The sequence below is a fragment of the Rousettus aegyptiacus genome, unplaced genomic scaffold (assembly GCF_014176215.1).
Source record: "Rousettus aegyptiacus isolate mRouAeg1 unplaced genomic scaffold, mRouAeg1.p scaffold_m13_p_12, whole genome shotgun sequence".
NCBI classification, from domain to species: domain Eukaryota; kingdom Metazoa; phylum Chordata; class Mammalia; order Chiroptera; family Pteropodidae; genus Rousettus; species Rousettus aegyptiacus.
In genome coordinates, this window is record NW_023416287.1 from 31,032,409 (window position 1) to 31,056,837 (window position 24,429).

Here is a 24,429-nt window from a genome sequence, read left to right on the forward strand (position 1 = left end):
GTAATTTATTTTCTCAGTTGAGTTACATTGTTCATAAGGTGTCCTGTCAAATACTTCTTTGGTTTAGTTTCCAGAAATAAATATTTAATATGCACAGAAGAGAATGGTTAGAATATGGTAATAATGATGATGTCATGGTTTGAGTTCTTGGATCCAGCTGAACCTGAAGTCCTGCTTGTGAGCTAATACATTCTCTATTTTGTTTGTGCCAGTCTGAGTTGGGTTTTCATGAAAAGAACTTGTAGTCAGAAAAAAACTGGTATACCATGTAACCTTGGAAAAGTCATCAAATGTCTCTAAACTTGTTTCCTAAGTAGCAAAAAGATAAAACTATAATCCCTATCTATCCTGTAGATAGAAGATACCACCATTATCCTTAAGGCATTTCTATCTTAGCCCAGGCCTGCCTAAATTCCAGTTCTATACATATTGCATTTATTTTAAAGGTAACCCTCACAAATGTCCTCTTTGGTGGATTCTGCAGATATCTTTTGGTAGGTACCCTTTATCCTTTGATAAAGAACTTCTAAATGTGCTGTCTTGCTTTAAAAATAGCTGAAAGTATGTGTTTATTTATATAATCAATTATATAAACAGCATTAATGAGAATGAAGTCGGAATATACTTCCCATATGATGACTGAGAGTATGACAGAACTGTGTTGGGTGGAAAAGTATTAACTGTGGCTTAGAGAGGTTCTTAACACATAGTGGAATGAGAAATGAGATGTCTCTTAATGAGCCAATCCATAAGTTTAAAAACTAACTGCACCTAATATGAGACTGTGAGTGGCAACCATAGCCACAAAGCAAAGAGGAAACACCATGTGTTTCCAGTGTGGGAAGACTGTTGGGCCCTGCTGGTCTTATCAGTGACACCTGCTCTCCCAGCTGGGGAGCATTACTGGCGGTATCATCTTCAAAAGCAAAGGACAGCAAACATAATTCAAAGAAAAACCAGAAATAAGGGCAGATGGGGCTAGTGGTTTGATTAGCAGGTCCTCATACTTACGGAGTTGGACTGCAGCCATCATGTCCTCTGTTTCCTGCGCTGGTGGTCCCCAGCACTCATCTTGGCAGTGACCCATCACTTGCAAAGTTGTTTCAGATGGCCAGAAACTTCCTCTCTTGCCAAAACCTTCTCAACCCTCCCCCATTCCACTATTCTGACCCAAAACCAAAGCATCTAGGGTTCACTTAAAACAAGGAGACATCCTCTGGGTTATAATTTATGGATGTCTCAAAGCTGTTTGCATCTCTATCCCAATTTCCACCATTATTCATAAAATCATGTAATACCAGAATTGCAGGTCTCCTTAAAAATAAAATAGTAATATTTGTATATATATATATATATATAAGCACATACATATCCTAAATAGGTAGATAGATGACAGATAGATAGATGATAAATAGATAGATAGATAGAATAGGTAATATTAAGTAAATATAGTAAAAATTTTTAATTTTTCAACTTTGTTGAGAGAGAATCAACATGTAACACTGTGTAAATTAGGCTGTACAACATGTTGATTCGATATACTTATATACTGCAAAATGCTTACCACCATAGTATTAGTTAACACCTCCATCATATCTCATATTACCACTTCTTTTTTGTGGTGTGGACATTTAAGATGTACTCTTCCAGCAACTTTGAACCCTATAATACAGAATTACTAACTATAATCACCATGCTATACATTTGATCCCTAGAACTTATTCTTATTATAACTGAAAGTTTGTACCCTTCGACCAACATCTCCCCATTTCACCCACCTCAGCCTCTGGGAACCATCTCTACTCTCTCTTTCTAAAAGTTTGCAAATGCAGTAAAATTTTAATAATTGGGGAATATAAATGAAGTGTATATGGAAGTTTGTTATAGTATTCTTGCAATTTTATTCTAAGTCTGATATTACTTTAAAATTAAAAATTAAAAAAAAGAGACCAAAAAACCATAAAAGTACAATGATTATGACCACAGTTGGAGTATTTTTTATTTATTAAAAAACTATTTTTTAAGGACAAAACACCTGTTCTGTTTCCATGAATTTGCCTATTCTAGTGTTTCATATAAAAGGAATCATTCAATATTTAGCCTTTCGTGTCTGGCTTTTTCATTTAGCATGTTTTCAAACTTCATCCATGTTGTGGCACGTATCAGTACTTCATTCTTTTTTATGGCTAAATAATATTTCATTGTATAGATACATGATAATTTATTTGTCCATTCATATGTTGATAGATCTTTAAGCTGTTTCTACCTTTTGGCAATTGTGAACAGTGGTGTTATGAACATAAGTGTATTAGAACATCTGAAATCTTGATGTTTGTTAAAGTCTATTGATGACTTAAAATATAAATTCATGCCTGAATCATACCTAAGCTTAGGCTTCTTAGATACACAAGTAAATTCTCTTTTGTGCTTGAGCTAGTTTGGGTTGGGTTTCTGTTGACTTGAAAGAATCTCAACTGTTACAAAACTTTTCAATTATCTTTCATAATCCTTTGGATCTGTGGAGGAAAAATCTGCTCATTAAAAACACCTTTCTGAAACGAAACCAAGTAAAATTTTCTGAAACCCAAAGCTTTCCTGTCCTCAAGAAACTTGAAATGACTAAGAATCTGAAACATTTCTAAACTAGAAGAATGAGCTCAGCTAAGCACAGAACATTCCTGAACTGTGTCTACCACCACAACAGGATAATCACAACACAGCCTTAAACCCAAAGCATTTTGTATGTGCCAGGTTTAAAAAAATTCATAGCACTTTATTTGTGAAAGAATTATAATTAAAAAAACAGAACTTTTCTAAATCAATGGGTGACCATTTTTAGCAACTCGTCTGAACAGAAGTCCCCTAACACAAACATTGCTCTTTATTCCTTCTTTCACCATTTGCTTCCTGACATCTATCTTTCATTTCTTGCGGTCATAGGAATTTTAGTGTTTTCTTTTCAAAAGGCTTTTAGGAATTGCCTTTGATTTACTTGATGAAATCTTGCACCGCATTTACTTCTTCAAAAGGACATTGTTTTACCTGATTTCTGTTTAAGAAAAAAAAAAGGTAATTAGAGAATTTATCTGCTGAAAACCTATTTTCTACTTAAAAAAGATTTCATCACCCTCAGTTTATTTTGAGCTTGGAGTCCTTAACTTACCTGGTTATAAATTTGATCTGAGTTTTGTCCAGCTTCCCTTCAGATAACTCATATGATGGGTCAATAATGAAGTTGTAGCTCCTTCTGCCTCTTGAATCTCTCTTTGACTCTTTCTTCAGGGCTGCCATGGATTGAGCCAATCAAATCCCTGATTTCCAGACATGGGATATTGGTACAAGGCATTCTAATTCAATCTGGCTTGTTCACTTGAACCGAGGTGAATCTAGGAACTATCATTTATTTTGGAGATGTATGTTTGGTTAGATGGTCAGCAAATATGGTCCAAAAACTAAAAGGCAAGAGGAAAAGAGAGGAGAGGACAAAAAGGAGGGGAGAAGCAGGGAGATAAGAGATAGTGGAGAGAGAGAGAGAGAGAGAGAGAGAGAGAGAGAGAGAGAGAGAGAGAGAGAGAATGAGAGAGAGAGAGAAGTAGAGGAGAGAAGGGAAATTTTCTCAGTGTATATAACTGAAAAGAGAGCAATCTCATTTCAGGTGAGATTTGATCAAATAGGTTAATGATATCCCAAAGGACCTGGCTCTTTTTGCATCCCTTCTCTGTGACAAGGTCAAGATAGTTGCCACAAGCCCTCAGAGTTACATGCTTTCTTTTTTCATCTAAAAGGAAAAAAGTCCAGCATTTCCACTGAAGTCCCATGAGTAATGCTGGTTAGACTGACGTAGGTCACGGGCCCATCTCTGCATCAGTCACTGTGGCAAGTGGAATGGACAATATGATTGAATGAATCTAGGTCAAGTGTCCCACTCCAAGAGTTAGAGCTGAAGTCAGTGCCCCCAGATACATATAGATCCCCCAAATCCATACAAACCTGGGACTACCAACAAGGGGATAGGAGGAAAGTATACAGTGGGGAGGGAACCAGTTACTGTTTATTGTGTTTATCTTCTGCTTTCACCAAACACCTGCATATGTTTATAATTACTCCTTTTTAATCTGCTTTGGCTTCTAATGCTTACATCCAAAGAAATATCAACTGAGTTGTCCAACTAGAACAGTGAAGAAAGAAAAACCAATGATGGCCCAAGTTTCAGGGAAAGGTTGAACACAGCAGGGTTGCATCACAAGGATACCTAGTTTACACAAGGGGGCAATAACAGTTTAAATTGTTTAGGTGGCTCTGCACATCAATCCACTCTTTATGTGAATGGCAGACGTAAGCAGCTCTTCCCTCACTTGAAAGTTCTGTCTTTCCTCCCATGATGTGAGCATGTTGCCAAATGTAATATGATTCAAGTGTGCATTTTATTAAAGTTAGCCCTTTACCAGCCACAGTTTTAACCAGTACTCCACAAAAGAAACATAAATAATCAAAGAAAGAACTGACTGAGCAGTGCTTATTGAGGATTTCAGTCTCTGACATGGCATATTCATGGAGGACTTTCAAAGGTAACTTTCCTAAAGAACTTTTCAAGGAACATTTTTCCAAAACACATTTGAGGGAAATATCGATGACTTATTAAATATGACTCCATCATACCTAGACAGGTAACTATCACCTATATGAAGCTAATGAAGCTGATCGGTGGAAGGAATAGGATATTACTGTATGTATGAATATGACCAGTTTGATGGTTTGGTCAATACTGAAAAATTATTAAAATGAGTCTCAGTACTTTGCATATGGTTAGTACTCAATAAATATTGTGAAATAAATATGGTTGATCTAGGCAAAATGGTCATGCCCAGTGACAAAGCTTGGTGAGATAATCTGGACCAATCATGCTTTGGGGGGCATTTCACAGTGGTTTAGTGGACAGAGAGAGGGGTCCTAATCTCTAATACCATTTCTCTATGAACTATTTGTGTGATCTGGGAAAAGTTATGTAATTTTTCTGAGTCTCAGGTTTCCCTCCAGTGAAATGGGGAAAATGCTTACTCTACTTGTTTTTCATAGTTATTAAAAACCAGTGGCCTGTGCTCTCTTGGGCAACTGTTCGATGTCTTTTAGGGCAAAATGAATGTTATACAGAAGGAAAAATATTAAAATGAAAAAAAAAGGTTGGTGCCTTCAAAGATATTCCATGAACAGTTTATCCTGTTAATGTACCCTTGGCTGTTAAAATAGAGCCAATTACAAAAAGCCAACCCAACAGTAAGCACAGGCTCTCCGGAATCCCACAACAATCCTAATGGAGATGGTATTTCTAGTGTTGTGTTGCCAACTCCAGGCTTATAATCTTTGACCCAAAAATCTCAAGAAAGGTATTAATTATAAAAAATAGTCTCTGCTTTCTAGAGCAGAGACTAATGTTAAATCAAACAATGAAAGAGACATTTGGAGCCAACTACCCAGCTGTACATTTTCCAAGAAAAAAAGTAAGTATAATAAGCCCTTCTCATGGTGAATTCAGATATTGTGATGCCGTGAAGTGGAACAAGGCTTAGACGATACTAGGAAGACCTCAGATTTAAAGTTCTGAACCTCTTCTTCTGGTGAGGTTGTTTTAAAATTTAAAAATTAAAAATTATCTTTTTGCATCAGCCTAAATCCTGTCCTCAGGTAGCCAAGTGCCTCTCTCAAGAGTCCATTATGGCTTGTAAAGCTAACAACCTTTACTTTGTCCATTAAAGGGACAGATTTCATCACTTCCCATTGTTCTGAGCAATATATGCATCTCTAGGATCCCAGCATTTCCTCTGCTGGAACAGAATTGGTGTATATGTCAACCATAGACAAATCAAGAATGTTTATAGGAGTAAGGTTTCTAATAGCCCCAAAGTGAAAACAAGTGGATATTCAACTCTTTGGCTTTATTCATTATTATTTTAGAATCTAAAAACTGCAGGAAATTTGATTAGTTATACAAAACTCAAAGAGAATGACTGAGAATTCAGTTAAAGGGAAAGCTTTATCTATTTCTAGAATGACTTACACAATTTTTGTGCTTGTGAAAATTCAGTGTTTTCAATAAACAGACATCCCATGCCATGCAAAGTTGTTAAGAACTGATGCCAGTTAGCCATCTCAGAAAACGATGAGTAGGAAAGAACAGAAATTTTCCCAGGCTAACGCAAATAAAGATGGGTTTATGTAAAGATACCAGGGAAGCCTGAAGATCTCAACTACATGAAATACAATTTGGCAACCATTTTCTCTCTCTGTCTCCGGTGTTTCATGTGGCTCATTTCTGTATCTTTCTTTCTATTTCATTTCATTCATCTTTGATGCCTGACTCTCTTCAATTACTTCTTAGCCAGCCCATTGCCAATCAACCCCAAGCAATGGCTTTGGCCTGAGTCTATATGATCCTCCAACTTAGCTGATTGACCTTCCAAGAGATACTTTGTAGATATTCAACAAACATTAATTTCCTTGGTAGAAGCCCAATAAAATAAATTCCCATGAGTCACTTGGTAGACAATAAATATTAATTTTATTTTCATATCTCAAATGTTGCAAACTACAATTTTATTATATGGTAAAAAGAAAAATAATAATAAAAAGCATTCAACCCTCAACCTCAGGTTGAAGTCTTTGGTTGCTGTTTGTGTTAACTCTACTATAAATAAAATTCTAACTGAACTGAAGATTCACATAAACTAAATGCTCAAGTCTCTTATAATGAGAGGTGGGCTACTATGGAAGCATAAAATAGGATGACATCAATGACCTTCATCACATGTTCTAGAAATGACATATATAATTCCAGTGGCCCAAAGCTCTACAGTGTAAATAGCTATAAGGCTATTCTGTGTCATGTCTCCACCCACCCCCTACTCCCATCCATTTTCCACTCTTCCCTTCCTTGGTCTATGCCTGGGGACTGATTGAAGCTCCTTGTAGAGGCTTCTTATTGGGTTTTGCTAATGAGAGCCATGATAGCACTGCCCTTACACCCAGACAATAGGAGCCAGCCTGAATAGCATAAAAGGCTGACTCCCTGAAGTAAGAAAGTATTCTGCCAGCAGACAGCTTCCGAACTTGAAGTGCAATGTTGGCTCTTACCTGAGTCTTAAACTTGATGGCCCACCCTACAAATTTTGGGATTGCCAACCTTCATAATCACATGAACCAATTCCTTAAAATAAATCTCTCTGTATATAAACACACGTACACACACATCCTATTGGTTCTGTTTCTCTGGAAAATCCTGACTAGTACAAGAAATCTGGGTAAAGTAACATAATGTTTATTATGATTATCATTGTAGGAGGATAGAACATACACAGTGTATAATCTTGCTTTGCAATTTTTAAATATTCAGATGTGTGGCATATGGGCCTCCATTTGTACTCTCACCCCAGTATAGTGGTTTGCTGGAGCCAGCTTATACCAGATCTCTACAACTGATTGTAAGCATCTCTTCCAAGCTCTGTTCAATGTCACCATGTTGGTAGCTTGCAATCATCAGGGTTGAAGTATTTATAGCAGAGAAATCAGCAAACGCTACAAATCGGCGCTATTTTTTTTTCTGGATAGTTGGTTGTTAAACATTTTCCTATATATGACTGTCTAGACTCCACAAACATTAGAAGGAGGCTTGCCTCCAAACTAGCAGTTCTCCCAGGAAGTCCTTGTTCATTGGTTCCATATCTCCAGAGCTCCTGTAATGCTACTTCCTCTCTATGACCCTCCTATAATATGGAGGTGACAGCTCTCCACTGTTGCTTTGCTCTGAGTGTTTCCTGTCCCTTGACTATTTCCTGGTGAGTAGTCCCTGCACTACAGCCTCCTAATTTGAACCATCTTAATAAATTTTTTTTCCTGCTGGGACCTTGACTGATAATACAAAAGATGACTGGGAGATCTCTTACTTTATGCTCAGCTTAAGATTCAAAGATAGTCTCCCTTACCCCATCTTCACTTTCCACCTTTAAGATCAACAGTGAATAAGCTGTTTCATTTTTCATCTTCCTTCCTTCCTACCCTGTCCATTCACCTCTCCTTGCCAAAGATTCAGAAAAATGAAGTCCTGGTACAGACTTCCAAAACATATTCTGAAGGGATAGCACTGCAGCTGGACATTTTGTTCTTTAGTCACCTTGGTTATTTGTGTCCATATTGCTTAGTGAGGTTATTTTTAGAATCTTCGAATATGTAAAAGAAAGATAAAAGCCAACTGTCAAAATTAATTGGAAATGATACCTTTAATTTTAGAAGACAAGAGTAATAGAAATCACGTGGAGCTATTCATCTCTGTTTGTCTCATCTCTTTCAATTTCTAAATAATCAAAACTTCTTGTGGTGTCAACCTGTAATCTTATATTCCTGCATGTCTGACTTACACATTTAGTAATCACTCCTAATAATGGGCCTGGGCTTAGGACAAGAGCATGGGGGAGCTACAGGGCCCTACATACTGTGAAAATCATGTAAACTGTCTCGTTGCCTCACAATAATAGCTCTAGAGCGTAGAATTTTTTTCAAGTTGCATCTACTTCCCCAAGAACCTCTGTTCACACTGCCTCCCTGAGTTGCATTAGTGAATCTAGACACAACAAAGCATTGAAGAAGTTTAACCAAAAACAACAAAGGAACATCTCTCTCTTCTTTTTCATTAGAATTTCATATGCTTTTTTGCTTCACAGAAAAGAAAGAAAGAAAGCAAGAAAGCAAGAAAGGAAGGAAGGAAGGAAGGAAGCAAGAAAGGAAGGAAGGAAGGAAGCAAGAAAAGAAGGAAGGAAGGAAGGAAGGAAGGAAGGAAGGAAGGAAGGAAGAAAGGAAGGAAGGAAGGAAGGAAAAATTTTTTGTGTGGTTTTAAATGACCACATTTGAGTTTAGCAGATAATTTTAAACATATTTTAGTAGTGATGAAACAAGGCAAGTGAAGATTTTGGTTTCCTGTAAAGTTTCTCTTAAATGCCAAGAGCAGGAAAAGCCTGGCTGTGCAGTGGCTTCCCAAACTCCTATGGTGATAAGAAGGGAAATCTCCAAGAAAACTCAAGTGGAGACAAAGTGGCAGAGTAAAATACAACCTACTAAGTACTATGAATTAATGAAGAAAAATTTATGACTTTTGCATACTCAGAAAAGGTCCACTATCAAGGTTAGTTCCGCTCCAGAGCACAGAATGCTTTAAAACATCATGACAAAACAATGTCCGCAACCATTGAAATGGGATTTTCACTGGTAGAGCACAGGTCATTATAGTGTGTCCACAGTCTGGAGTTTGACATTGGACACTTCTTTGAAGATAGTCTTGGATTCATACACTTTTCATATATCTAATCTTCTGCCCTTCTCCTCCTCTTTAAAGAGGAAATAAAGAAAAATGAACTGCAAAGTTCTCAAGATAGGGCCAAAAAGTCCATATAAAAAAAGATAATACTTCACAAGAAGTGGAATTTAACATGGGAACACAAGGCTGGTTCAACATTTCAAAATCACTCAATGTTATTAACCATATTAATGAACTGAAGAAGAAAAAGCTCACATCAAATTAATAGATACAGAAAAATCATTCGAAATGATTCAATGTCTTTTTTTATTAAAAACATGGAAAACTAAGAATAGAAAAAACTTTCTTTATCTCATTAAAACTATCTCCAGATAACATCATACTTACTGATGAAAGACTAACTGGATGCTCCCAATTCAGAGGGTGAACAAGGCAATAAAGCTTGCTCTTACCAGCCCTTTTCAACATTGCACTGGAAATTCTAGCAAGTGTACTAAGAAAAGAAAAAGAAATAAAAGGTATACAGATCAGCAAGGAAAAAAATTAAAGTATTTTTATTCATAAATGACATGATTGTGAAGAATAATCTCAAAGGATTCACAAAAAGCTCATAGAATTAATAAATGAGTTTAAGCAAAGTTGTAGGGCACAAGGTCAATAGGTAAAAATCTAGAGATTTCCAGTCAAGATGGCTGAGTAGGTAAACACTGTAATGGCCTCATCTCACAACTATGTCAAAATTACAACTAAAATACAGAACAATCATCTTTGAGAATCATCTGAAGTCTAGCTCAACAGAAGTCCTACAACTAAGGATTCACAAAAGAAGCCATCTTGAGACTAGTAGGAAGGGCAGAAATGCTGAGTTTCAGGTGTTTCTCTTAAAGGGCCCACACATGGACTTACTTGCTGATGGACTCTAACTCTGAGCTCCAGCACTGGGGCAGCAGCTTGAAGGATGCCAGGGACATATGAGGAAGAACTGAATTGGCTTCAGGGAGAGGGCTGAAGGGGAAGCTTTCTCCTAGAAAGAAGTGCTGGTAAAATACATTGTTCCTTTGTTCCCCTCTGGGCATGCAGATGCAGGCAGCCACATCTGAGTCTCCATCAATCTGGTTAACACTGTTTGTCCTGCCCAGGTGATTTCCTGAAAACCCACTCCACTCAACTTGTGAACCTAGCCAATCCACTTCCTGTGGCTATTCCATACAAATGATCTGTCTTGGCTCATGCTGTGGATTTTCCTAAAATCTCTCAATGGTTCACAAAACTCAAACGATCTGCACCTGGCCTCAGCATGTCCCATATCTCTTGCTGAGAAGCCACAAGCCCAGCACTAGTGTCAGCCAGCCTCAAGGCACCTCCAAGCCCATTGCAGTTGTTGGCCATCTGTCAATTGTTTGGTGGCTCATGTCAGGTGGTCCTGGGCAAGGCATATCCTGCAGCTGAATTCGGCCTTTGGCAGGGCCTCTGATAGGACATCCCGGGGTCAGCATGACCAATGGCCCACTTTAGAACAAAGCAGAGCATCACCCAGGGGCACATCGAGGACAACACACCCAGAGGGAAGGCAGGACAAGCACCAGAGCCTTGCTAAAGTGAATCTTACTCCATAGAGTCAACCTCTGCACAACAGCTTCAGCTCCTCCGCTATAGTCACCGGCCAGTCCTTACACCCAATCAGCTCCATTGACATGCCAACATCAACTAAGTCTCAACAGGAGGGCACACGCAACCTGTACAAGGGACACACATGGAGCACCCAGCTCAAGTAAACAAGGAGACTGTGCCACTGGGCCCCAGAGGACGCTTACTATATAAGTCCATGCTACTAAGACTGGGAGACATAGCAGCCCTACCTAATACACAGAAACAAATGCAGAGAGGCAGCCAAAATGGGGAGACAAAGAAACATGTCCCACATGAAAGAACAGAACAAATCTCCAGAAAGAGAACTAAACAAAATAGAGACAAGCAATCTACCAGATGCAGAGTTCAAAACATTGGTTATAGGCACACTCAATAAACTTAGGGGAAGAGTAGATGAACTCAGTGAGAACTTTAACAAGGAGATGGAAAACATAAAAAAGAATCAGTCAGAAATGAAGAGTACAATGAAATGAAGAATACGTTAGAAGCAATCAACAGTAGATTAAATGAAGCAGAGGTCGAATCAGTGATTTAGAAGATAAGGTAGCAGAAAACACTCAATCAGGACAACAATGAAAAAAGAATCCAAAAAAGTTAGGATAGTTTAAGGGACCTCTGAGATAATGTCAACTATACCAACGTTCGCATCATAGGGGTATCAGAAGAAGAGAGAGAGCAAGAAATTGAACATTTATTTGAAGAAATAATGGTGGAAAACTTCCCTAACCTGGTGAAGGAAATAGACATACAAGCCCAGGCAGCACAGAGAGTTTCAAACAAGATGAACCCAAAGAAGCCCACACCAAGACACATCATCATTCAAATATCAAAGGTTAAAGATAGAATTTTAAAAGCAGCAAGAGAAAAGCAATTAGTTACCTACAAGGGAGCTCCCATTAGAATATCAGCTGATTTTCCCACAGAAATTTTGCAGGCTAGAGTGCATTAGCATGAAATATTCAAAGTAATGAAAAACAAGGGCCTACAATCCTGATTACCCAGAAAAGCTATCATTTAGAATTGAAGGACAGATAAAGAGCTTCCCATACAAGAATAAGCTAAAGGAGTTCATCATCACCAAGCCAGTACTACAGGAAATGTTGGAGGAACTTGTTTAAGAAGAAAGAAAAAGAAGAAAAGATAAAAAATATGAATAATAAAATAGCAATAACTACATGTTTATCAACAATTATTTTGAATGTAAATGGATTAAATGCTCCAATCAAAAGATAGGGTGGCTGAATGGATAAGAAAACAGGACCCTGTATATGCTGCTTACAAGAGACTCAGATCAAAAGACACAAACGGACTGCAAGTAAAGGAATGGGAAAAGATGTTTTATGAAAATGGAAACAAACAAACAAAACGGCTGGGGTAGCAATAGTTATATCAGTCAAAATAGGTTTGAAAAAAAAAAGCTATAACAAGAAACCAAGAAAGATCCAGTAATCCTACTTCTGAGTATTTATCTGAAGAATCCTAAAACGCTACTTCAAAGACATGTGAATCCATATATTCATTGCAGTACTTTTTACAATAGCCAAGATATGGGGGTAACCTGAGCATCCACCAATGGATGAATGGATAAAGAAGAGGTGGTACATATGTATAATGAAATATTACTCTGCCATGAATAAGAATGAAATCTTGCCATCTGCAACAACATGGATAGAGCTGGAGAGTATTGTACTGAGTAGAGTAAGTCAGAGAGAGAAAGACAAATGCCATATGATTTCACCTACATGTGGGATCTAAAAGACAAAAGAAACAAACAAATAAAACATTAAAAATACTCATACACACAGAGAATATTTTAATGGTTGCCAGATGGAAGAGGGGTTTGGAGGGTGCATGAAAAAGGGGAAGGAATTAAGAAGTATAAATTAGAAGTTACAAAATAGTCATGGGAATATAAAGTACAGCATAAAGAATATAGTCAACAATATTGTAATAATTATGCATGATGTCAGATGGGTACTAGATTTATCAGGGTAATCACTTCTTAAATTGTTAAATGTCTGATCACTATGTTGTACTCCTGAAACTAATTAATATTGTATGTCAACTTTAATTGAAAAATAACAATTATTATAACAAATAAGCAAAAATCTATTTTATTTCTATATTCTAGGAATAAACAGTTGGAAATTGAAATTAAAAGTGCCATTCACAATAGCACATAAGCTACTGAAATACTAAGGTATAAACTAAAAGAACATGTATAGAATTTGCATACTGAAAACTACGAAATACTGATGAAAGAAATCAAAGACCTAAACAAATGGAGAGATACACCATGACTATAATTGGGAAAGATTCAGTAGTATTAATGTGTCAATCTTTCATTTTGATTAGAATCAAAATCCCAGCAGGTATCAAAGCTGATTTTAAAATTTATATGTAAAGACAAAGAAATTAAAATAACCAAAACAATTTTGAGAAAGAGCAAAGTCGGAAGACTTGTTATAAAGTTACAGTAATGAAGATAGTATTGGCAATACAAGAGACAAATAGATTAATGGAATAGAAGAGTCCAGAAATAGACTCAAGCAAAAATTTCTAACAGAATTTTAATTAAAGGTTTTATTTTGAGATAACTGTAGACTCACATGAAGTTGTTAAAAAATAGCACAGAGACCTTGTGTACCCTTAACCCAGGTTCCTCACAATGATATCTTATAAAAGTAGTATAATATCACAACCTGAATACTCACATTGATACAATCCATTTGATCTTATTCAATTTTCCTATTTCACTTATACTCATTTGTGTGTATGTAGTCTTATGTAACATTATCACATGTGTAGATGCATGTATCCAGCACCAATTATGATATAGAACATTTCCATCACCATAAGGATAACTTACCTTGTCCTTTTGTAACTACACTCACTTCCTTTCATACCATTCCCCTGTCTTAACCTCTGGCAACCACTAATTTGTCTTCCATTTCCATATTTTTGTCATTTCAAGAATGCTGTATAAATGGAATTATATAGCATGTAACTCTTGGACTTTTTTCACTCAGCATTATGCTCTGGAGATGTTGCATATATGAATACTTCGGTCCTTTTTATTGTTCTGTAGTGCTCTGTGCTATGGATATAGTACTTAATTTGCCCATTGAAAGATATATGGCTCATTTCCAGTTTTTGGTTATTACAAACAAAACTACTATAAACATTCATGTATGAGTTTTTCTATAAATACTCATTTCCACTTTTGGGGGGGGGGTAAAATACTAGAGTGAAATTCTTGAATCGTAAGGTAATTGCATGTTTAGTTTTATAAGAAACTGCCAAACTATTTTCTAGAGTGGTTGTAAAAATTTACATTTCCACCAGTTATCTAGTTTCTCTGCATTCTTGCCAGCATTTGGTGTTGTCACCATTTTTTATTTTATACATCATAATAGGTATGCAGAGATATTTCACTGTGGTATTAATTTGCATTTCCCTAATTGCTAATAAGGTTGAACATCTTTTCACACATACTTATTTACCATCTATATATTCTCTTCAGTAAAATGTCTGTTCATATCTTTTGCCTATTTTCTAATGAGACATTTTTTACTGTAGTTTTTTTTATTTTTAAAATTTTAATTAGTTTCAAGTATATAGTACATTGGTTAGACATCTATATAGTTAGTAAAATGATCCCTCCAATTGCTCCCTCCCTCCCTTGACCCTCCACCTAGCCAATGTATTAATGGTAATTACATTCCCTATGCCGTGCTCCTCATCCCCATGATCATCAATCAGCTACTAACTTGTACTCCTTTAACCTTCACTCCATTCTCCCAGCCCCCTAAATCTGCCTCCCTTCTGTCCATCACCAAATTGTCCACTATATTTGTAAGTCTGTTTCTGATTAGTTTGTTGTTTTTATTCCTTAGATTCTGCATATAAGTGAAATCATATAGTGTTTGTCTTTCTCTGACTTAAATACCTCCTAGGTCCATCAGAGCAATATCTTTTCCATCTCCTTCCTTTTCATATGTAGGGGTCTTGTTTTCTTATCCTTTCAGCTACTCTATCTTTTGGCTGGAGCACTTAATTCTTTTCCATTTAAGGTACTTGTTGATAGGAATGTAGTTGTTACCATTTTGTTTTTCTTGTTTTTGATATAGGTTTTTTCTTCTTAAAGAAGTCCCTCCAACATTTCCTGTAATACTGGCTTAGTGGTGATAAATTCCTTTAGCTTATTTTTGTCTGGGAAGCTCTTTATTTGTCCTTCAACTCTAAATGCTAGTTTTGTTGGATAAATTATTCTTAGTTGTAGATCCTGGATCTTCATCCTGTCAAATATTTTTTGCCAAGCCCTTCTGTCATGCATAGTTTCTTTTGAGAAATCAGATGCCAGTCTTATGGGCGCTCCCTTGTAGGTAACTAAGTGCTTTTCTCTTTCTGCTTTTAAGACTCTCTCCGTATTTAACCTTTGACATTTTAATTATGATGTGTCTTGGTGTGGACTTCTTTGGGTTCCTGGCTTTTGGAATTTTCTGAGCTTCCTGAGGTTTTATGTTCATTTTCTTCACCAAGTTAGGGAACTTTTCCATTACTATTTCTTCAAACAGCTGTTCAACATCTTGATTTTCTTCTGTTATTCTGATCAGATGACTATTTGGAGCCTTAATAGTGTCCTTTATCCTCCTTAAATTATTTTTATAGTCTTGGCATCTCGTCTCTTGCCATTCCTACTGAGTGTCCTGATTGGCTTTCCTAGCCTCTAGATAGAGCATTTGATTCTCTTTCTTATTTATTTTGTTTATTCCTTTGTTTATTCCATGTCATATACTTCTCATCTCAGAAAATGTGTTCTCCATTTCAGACTGGTTCCCTTTTATAACTTCCATTTCCATTTTTATCTCTTTGTTGGAGTTCTCTACACTTCCCCAAAGTTCATTGAGCATCTATATAACTGTGTTTTGAACTCCGCATCTGTTAGATTACTTGACTCCATTAAAACTGGATCTCTTTTCTGTTCTGTCATATGGTTTCTGCTTCTTCGTCTTCTCATTTTGGCTGCCTTTCTGTGTCTCTTTCTATGTACTAAGCAAAGCTCCTAAGTCTCCAGGTCTCATTAGCGTAAATTTGTGAAGTAGGTGTCCAGTGGCACAGTTTTGAGAGCAGTTCAGCTGCAGGCCAAATTTAGCCTCTACCCCTCTGGGGCTACCTGTTAAGATTCAGCACACAATCCGCAGAGGCTATGCTTATTGTTGCCTCAAAAGGCCGCTCCAGAAACTGAGGCTAGCTACCTCCACCAGTGTGAATCTCACTGGAGAACCTGACTCACTGAGGATACACCTGGATGTGGCTTGGGTGGGGCCTGAGCTGGGGTAGGCAGGGTTTCAGGAAATCCTCTGGCCAGAGCGATCTCAGTTATCCAGTTTGATGACGTCACAGCTATGGCTGCGCTGTGTCCTGCGCACTGGTAGGAGGGAGGGCTTAACAGGGAACAATGAATACCTCCAGCACTTCTGTATTGAGCGAGTTTCATCTTGGCCTGTACTCAATGTCTCCCTGTAAGGCTCTGGCACCCCCTGCATGTAGCCGAATGGGCACTGGTGCTCAGAGCATGCAGGTCTGTCACCATGAAAATTCGTTCATGAATGTGGTCCCTTTAAGAGGTGTCTGCCATTGTTGCTGCTGCCACTGCTACAGCCTCTGTCTCACTCAGCCTCTTGGGACCAGGCAGCCCAAGTCCTCACCCCATCCTACCTTCTGCCATTGCAGGGTGCTTTCTTGGATTTCTCCCTAGTTGTATGGTGTGTTCATCTAGATCCAAAGTGATTTTTCCTTGCTGCTACTCCTTGTTTCTGTCACAACTTTGGCTTGGTTGCTAGAGGAATGAACAGAGCCTCTATCATCTATGCCATTTTTTGTCTCCTCCCTCTACTGAAGTTTTAAAAATTATTTTTATACTCTAGATATTAATCTTCTGTTGAACATGTGGTTTACAAATATATTTTTTGTTTGTAGCTTATCTTTTCAAGCTTTTTAGAGGGTCTTTCACAGAGAAAAAGGTTTTTGATGATTTATCAATTTTTCCTTTTATGGATCGTACTTTTAGTGTCAAGTCTAAGAACTCTTCCTAGCCATACATCCTAAAGTTTCTATGTATTTCCTCAAAAGTTTTATGGTTTTACATTTTACATTTAAGTCTACATTCATTTTGAATTTTTTTTCATAAGGTGTGAGGTTTAGGTCAATATTTTTTTCCCCAGCTATATATTCAATTCCTTCATTGAATTGTTTTTGCACCTTTGTAAAAGATCACCTGGGCATATTTATATTGGTCTATTTCTGTGTTCTCTATTCTATTCCAATAATCTATGTGTCTGTCTCTCTGCCAATACAACATTGTCCTGATATGGTAGCTATACAGTAAGCTTTAAAATAGTGGTTCCTCCCACTTTATTCTTTGTTAAGATTGTTTTAACTATTCTAGGGTCTGTGCCTTTTGTTATAATTTTAAAATAAGCTTCTTTATGTCTATAAAAATTTTTGCCGGGATTGTTAAAAATCACATTAAAACTATAGACCAATTTGGGGGAAAACTCACATCTTTACTATGTTGAGTCTTCCAATCCATGTACATGAAATGTCTCTGTTTACTTGTCTTCTTTGATTTCTTTCGTCAGCATTTTGTAATTTTCAGCATATAAATTCTGTACACATTTTTGTAAGTTTTTACCTAAGTATTTTCTTTGAAACAATTGTGTTTTCAATTTCAGTTTCCACATGTTCATTATTACTATTTAGACATTCGATTGATTCTTGTGTGCTGACATTGTAGGGTGTTATCTTGCTGAATTTATTTATTGGTTTGAGTTTTTGTTTTGCTTTTGTGTTTTGTTGATTCCTTGGAATTTTCTACGTAGACAATCATGCTATCTGCAAATAGGGACAGTTTTATTTCTTCCTTTTCAATCTGTATGCTTTACTTCTTTCTTGCTTTGTTGCAGTGGCTAGATCTAGTATTGTGTTGAATTAGAATAGCGAGAGTGGACATTGCTTTCAGAGTAACTGGCAATTTTAAAAACCAGATATAGTAAGACATGCAGACACAGAAATGACTGTCATAAAGGGAAATTTTTATACTCAGTTTCCTAGAAAGAGAAGGCATAGCATGCCAGAGGAGATCACACAGGAAAGCACTGGGGTTGGTCAGGAGGAAGAAAGATCAGGGGAAAATGTAGGAAAGAGACTTTATTGTGGTTTCTTTGGGAAGAGATGGATGAAGCAAAATAAGTGGGTTTAGGACTGGCTAGTTTGACTTTCCTTAGGATCTAGGGTATAAAAGCTGTTCCTAGTAGTCTGGTACCTGGTTCTAGAGTGATTAGGGCAGGAGAATAGTGGCCCAGAGTGTGGGAGCCCAATAAAGGATGTAGTTGGTTGTGCGGGCTTTGGATTAGTTGATGTGCATTTGAAAGGCATGCTTGCCTCCAAGTTATTTACACTTTCTAGGGAGTGGCTAGCTAGGGGAAGGGCAGTCTCTCTAGAGTAGGCAAGACCACAGCAGTCAAAGTACCATAATATAGAAAATAAAAGACATGGTTAAACAGAAAGCCTTGCCTTATTCTTCATCTTAAAAAAAAGAAATCGGTCTTTCACTAGTATGTTAATTGTAGGTTATTAGTAGATGCTCTTTATTAAGTTTAGGTAGTTCCCCTCTAGTCCAAACTTTTTATCATAAATAGATGTTGGATTTTCTCAAATACTTTTTCTCTTAATTGATTTTTCTTCTTTGGTCTTCTGATATAGTGGATTACATTGACTGATTTTAATGTTGAATCAGCTTTGCATACTTGATATTAAACTCCATTGGTCATGGTGTCCAATTCTCTTTAAATAGTGTTGGATTCGATTTGTGAATATTTTGCTGACTTTTATGCCTAAATTAATGAGACAGATGGATTCTCCAGAATCAATCACATTTCTATATACTAACAATGAACATTAATCTGCAGTTTTATTTATACTGTCTTTGGTTTTGGTATCAAGGATATACAGGTCTCATAAAGTAAGTTGAAAAGTGTTTCCTCTTCTATTTTCTGCAAGAAATTGTGTATAAGTGGTGCTAATTATTCTTGAAATATCTGGTAAAATTCTGCAGTAAAGGCATCTGGGCCTGGCGATTTATTTTTTGCAAGCTTTTAAATTACAAGTTCCTTTAATAGATATAGGATGATTCTGTATCTATTTCATCTTGGTTGAGTTTTGATAGTTAACCGACTGATTTTTGATACTGATACAAAGGCAAAATGGAGAATGAATGATCTTTTAAACTAATGGTGATGGAGAGGTTGGAACCCATATGCAAAATAACTTATCATCAACTGAAACCTCACATCTTATACAAAAATTTATTCAAATGTAGGATGGGCCTAAATGGAAAGCATAAAACTATAAGGCTTTTAGAAGTGAACATAGGGAAAATAATCCATAGCTTTGGGTTAGTCAAAATAGTCTCAAGTATGACACCACAAGACAGTCCATAAAAGAAAAAATGAACAAATTAAATTTTTAAAATAAAAAAATGTATAGGCAGGAGAAAATCTTAGCAAATCATTTTTATAACAAAGTACTTGTATCAAAATGAATAACCTTCAAATGCAACAGCCACTATGGAAAACAGTATGAAGTTCCCTCAAAATCTAAGCATTGACCTACCATATGATCCAGCCATCCCTCTACTTGTTGATAGGAATGTAGTTATTACCATTCTTTATTCATGTTTTGTCTTTAAAGAAGTCCCTCCAACATTTCCTGAAATGTTGGCTTGGTGTTGAATTTCTTTAGCTTATTTTTGTCTGGGAAGCTCTTTATCTGTCCTTTGACTCTAAATGATAGCTTTGCTGGATAAAGTATTCTTGGTTGTAGATCCTGAGTTTTCATCATGTTGGATATTTTGTGCCAAGCCTTTCTGTCCTGCATAGTACAGTCATTACTCCCTTGCTCACGTCTCTAACATATTCCCTCAGAGAATAAGTAGCAATGACAGCTGGTCCCTAAGACTACTGATAAAAGTCTGAAAAACCAGACTTTCACTGGAATTGAGTCCCTTCTTTCTGGATGCTCTACTGCTGACCTACTTATTCTTCATGGTCCCAACAATAATAAAAATCCAAATAAATGTGACCAAACTATCCTCAAATTGTTTGCTGAATTGTGACAGTGGCCATTCTTTATCTTGAGTTTTACAACCAACAATTATTTATTGAGAGCTTAGCATTCTTGAAGTAGAATGTTTATTTAGTGCAGTACCTGATGATGCTATTCTCACTTTTTTCCCCTACCTAAAATATATCAATTCTTTGAGAAAAGGAGCCAGGGCTATGCGTGACTTATGTGCTCAATTTACTTGTTATAATAAATTACGTTTCTAATAAAATGAGATTTACAACTAAATACAGGGATTTAAAAATAATAGGCTCAAAAACAAAAGCTCAAACCAAACCAATAAAAAAACCAAAGGACTAAGTTTCACAAGAACCTTGAGATCAAACTCTGAGTAATCCCTACACTATAATTAAACAGTTTAAAGGAAACAAGCCATTTTCCTTGCATAAATGAAATATAAATAATTATATAACTTTTTAGAATATATTCATAAACATATTAAGATTCACAATCTTTCAATTATGAGTAAACATTGGGAAGTTCACACTGATCAACAGGAACAATGTTTTATTCATCTGAATTACCTAACAATCTCAGTGCTTTATGGGAAGAAAAAAAAAAAAAACAACTCCTGGCACAATACTCTGCATTTTTCTCTCTTTTAGAATGAGCAATTTAAATGTTCTGTTTCTTCCTCTTTCAGGAACTGTTTATATACCCTTATTGTTCTGATATCACTCTGAATTTTAAATCCTTTTGCTCTTGAAAAAATATACTACATTGGTAGACTTGAATTTTTGTACCAAAAATGTCAATTACTATTAACCACAAACCTGGCCAAACGCTTGTCTTTCAGAAGTTACCATATTTATCATTTGTTCTAAGTGACCATTTTGGTTTTTATTTTCATTTGTTAATACAGCACACCCTATTCTCTCTAAGTGGTCAGTGAATAGTTTATAACACCTAGACTAAAATAAATGAGATCCAAGAGTATTAAGGCCTTGAAGGTGTATTTTATTTTTAATTAAGATTCCTTAAATTTTATATCATATCTACTCTTCCAAGCATTCCAAAAATCTGAAAAGCAGATAGACTTTTCTGCTACTACAAATAAAAATTCATTGTAGAGTTCACGAACATTTCAAATATAATTAAGAGCAATGCAAACCTGGAAATGCCTCTTCATAGAGTTGTTTTTTTAAGGAGGACAGTTTTTCAGAGATTTTTCCAGATAGTGGTTTATTTAAGGTGTATGAAATGAAATAAATCACTGCTATCCAAAATAAAAATATTTTGTACTTTTACTTACAAATTAATTTCATAGACAAACTATAATAAACACAACCAAACAACAAAGAAAGTTATTGGCTTTCATCCCTTAGGGCTAGAAAAATAAATTATTTAAATAGATATCTAAATCTGTCTTCTGCCTTTTAGAGAAATTAATGTATTACTTATACATATTTTAAAACTGTTCTTAATTCTTATTTAGACCTGAGACTACTTTTTACATAGAACTGTAAAGCCTTAAATAAAGCTAATGCAATCTTCTACTAGTATAAATCGAATTTCATAAAATATAAACATTTTATAAATCCTATAGTTCAGATTGCATTATGACTAATATGTAGAACTACAGAGCACAAATCTGTTGATCATCCACGATTAGTCTGCAATATACAAAAGAAATTTTACAATGGCCAGAATAAAACTATTCATATTCTTGAAAGGTAGCTTGTTCCCAATAAATATTCCTTCTACCACTTCTGTATACTTTAGAACACGTTCAGAATCCAAAAAGAAACAACATAGAATTATTTGACTTTCTGTTTTTTTCTTGCTTGAAACTGCTCTGTTTTGTTTTTTACGGATTTAATCAACATTGACAAGGCAGGATCAATGGACCTCTTTTGTGATTTCTTTTGAATTTCACTCTCTTTTTTCTTTACTGCCTGATTAAGTTCTTGTTCTTTTTGTTCTCTCTGCCGGGCTTTCTCCTCAAGGATTTTTTCCATAGCTTTTGTTTTCTTGAAATTAGGATCTGAAGGATCCAAATTGAACAAGTGTGAAGTATACATTGCTTGAAAGCGTGCATCCTTAACATTTACCTATAAATCCAAAAGGAAAATAAAAATAAATGAAATTAGTAAACCAAAAGGCCCCAAAATAGGGCCAAATTTCAAGTCAGTGACTTGTTGATTACATAAAATAAAAATGTGAGCATTCTGCATATATTCATCAGAAAATTGTTTTTTTCACAGATCTTCAATGGAGTTTTAAACCTACTTTTAAACTACAGCGTGCAGGGCACACAGTCCTTATCATGCAATGACAATCTCCTTGAAAGGGAACTATTGTGGTCTATATATATACATGCCTGTAACCACACTGGCCACTTAGACTGAGTGACTATAGAAATGGTTCCCTAAGGTAAGCTTCCCCACACTTACAGTCTGAATTGTTCCTGGCTGGGATAATAAAGCCTTAGACAGTACATCCTACTAGAGTTTTATGTAAAGTCACTGCATTTGAAGTACATCTAAAAATCCTTTAACCTTGGTGCCAAAATGAGTAGCTACTGAGGGTGATTCATAGATCAAAAGATTTAGAGATTACTATGGAAAAGAAGGCACCCTTGCGACCAAGATATGGTCAGATACAAGTCCCAAATTTATCTTTGTTTCTACAAAAACACTGTGGTTTCACATTTAAGAGTGTATCCTTAACTCCAGCCAGGCTTTTGAGTGTTGCCAGACACAGGGGTGACCAGCAAGAAAGGGAGCATGATTCACTGCCATTCATCATTCCCATAGGAAAGATGAGTATACCTAGGTATGGATCATAAAAGTCACATAGTTATAGCAAAGACAATAAATGTGATACTTCCACCACCACCACCACAATAAAAATATTATTCATGATTATTAATGTGTGAAGACAGTTCTCATAACAGAAGATTTGACAACAAATCATTCTTTGCTATTAACTTTTCATAAGATTCATTGAAAAGTTCAATGGAACAGCCACATACATGGAAACGACTTAGAGAAACTGGAGCTACAGAGTAGCCTCAAAGTTCTCTATATGCTACGTAGAAGTTAACTGTATGCTCCTTTTCATCCTTTGAACAAATTCAAAATTACTCCCATGTTCTTCTGGGTCTATTTTTCCACATTAAAGGTTGGAAGTCATTAAATAGTTCCTGACAGCTCTTCAGAAGTTGTCTGTTCAGGGACTGTGTAGTCATTAGGAATATGGACTTAGCAATAAAGGGGAAATGAGGGAGCAACAGAAACAAGAAATACAGCAATTGAAAAAGCTTGGCTTATTGCACTGACCACTGTCCACAATGACAGTGTGACACAATGTGATGTGAACTTGCTATTTCACAGTTAGACTTAATTTGTATATTTTTCCCAGAGTGAGCATCATACTGCATGTGATTCTAACATTAAAAGCTATATGACAGGGTATGACAGGTCTATCAAAATACAAGCCAACTGCTTCACCCGGTGCTCGACCAAGGGAAAAATGATTTGATCCGCCCGAGAATGAACTGGCTGGGTAAGACTAAAAAATGGTAGCGCTGGCACCATGGTCCTTCCTAAGACATGTCAAGGCTAACTTTGACTATGCTTAACTTTCATCTCCGGAGCTGACTTTAGATTCAACACCAGCTTTAAAAGGCTAATGATTTTTGTCCCTGGTTACCTCAAAGTCATCCTCTAATAATTCTTTCTTTTTCATAAGCTGTTTTTTCTTCTTTTTGCTCAGATTCTGGTGCTCCACAATCTTGTTGTAATTGAAGTGTTTCCTGCTCTCTTCTTCCTCATCCATCACGAGCAAAGCCATTTCAGCCTATAAAAAGAAAAAAATAAAGTTCAAATATACAACAGTGTTTTTCCCCCCAATCAGGAGTATGGGGTACAGAAATCCCGTCGAGGAAAGAACTCAGTCATCAATGCTCCAGGATAACATCTGTGATCCATAAACTGATAGTGGATTACTGAAACTCATAAAGAAACCCAGAGACCTTTGTATAGCAATAAAGTAAAATCTTTAGAAGCAACATCACTGAGAACAGGAGAGGGGTGAAAGTTTGTTTTTAGATACCAGACCACTTAGTGTCACTGGTTAGTAGGCTGCAGAAATGAGTCCCCAAGTCAATCATATAAAAATTTATCATTTTCACTTTACTCTTTTTAAGCAATGACACTAAATATAGCAAACATGATAATTTTCTGATAGCAATGTGAATGTCAGTCACAGGGATGCTATTGACACCAATTCCTGCCTCCACAAAAATACATATTACTCTGTGCCATGGATCTCTGGAGTCGCTGAAGATA

General features: G+C 36.3%; 1 protein-coding gene across 2 annotated transcripts in view; it reads right to left on the reverse strand.

Annotated features, from left to right (window-relative positions):
• Positions 1-21,073: 21,073 nt before the first annotated feature.
• ESF1 (ESF1 nucleolar pre-rRNA processing protein homolog) overlaps positions 21,074-24,429 on the reverse strand; it is a 57,664-nt gene continuing 54,308 nt past the window's right edge. For both annotated transcript variants that reach the window (XM_036229676.1, XM_036229677.1), the window contains exons 13-14: positions 23,792-23,938; positions 21,074-22,188 (exon numbers count right to left, since the gene is read on the reverse strand). In XM_036229676.1, coding sequence (XP_036085569.1) covers positions 21,895-22,188; positions 23,792-23,938 — 441 coding nt within the window. In that variant the 3' untranslated portion in view covers positions 21,074-21,894. The remainder of the gene's footprint in view (positions 22,189-23,791; positions 23,939-24,429) is intronic.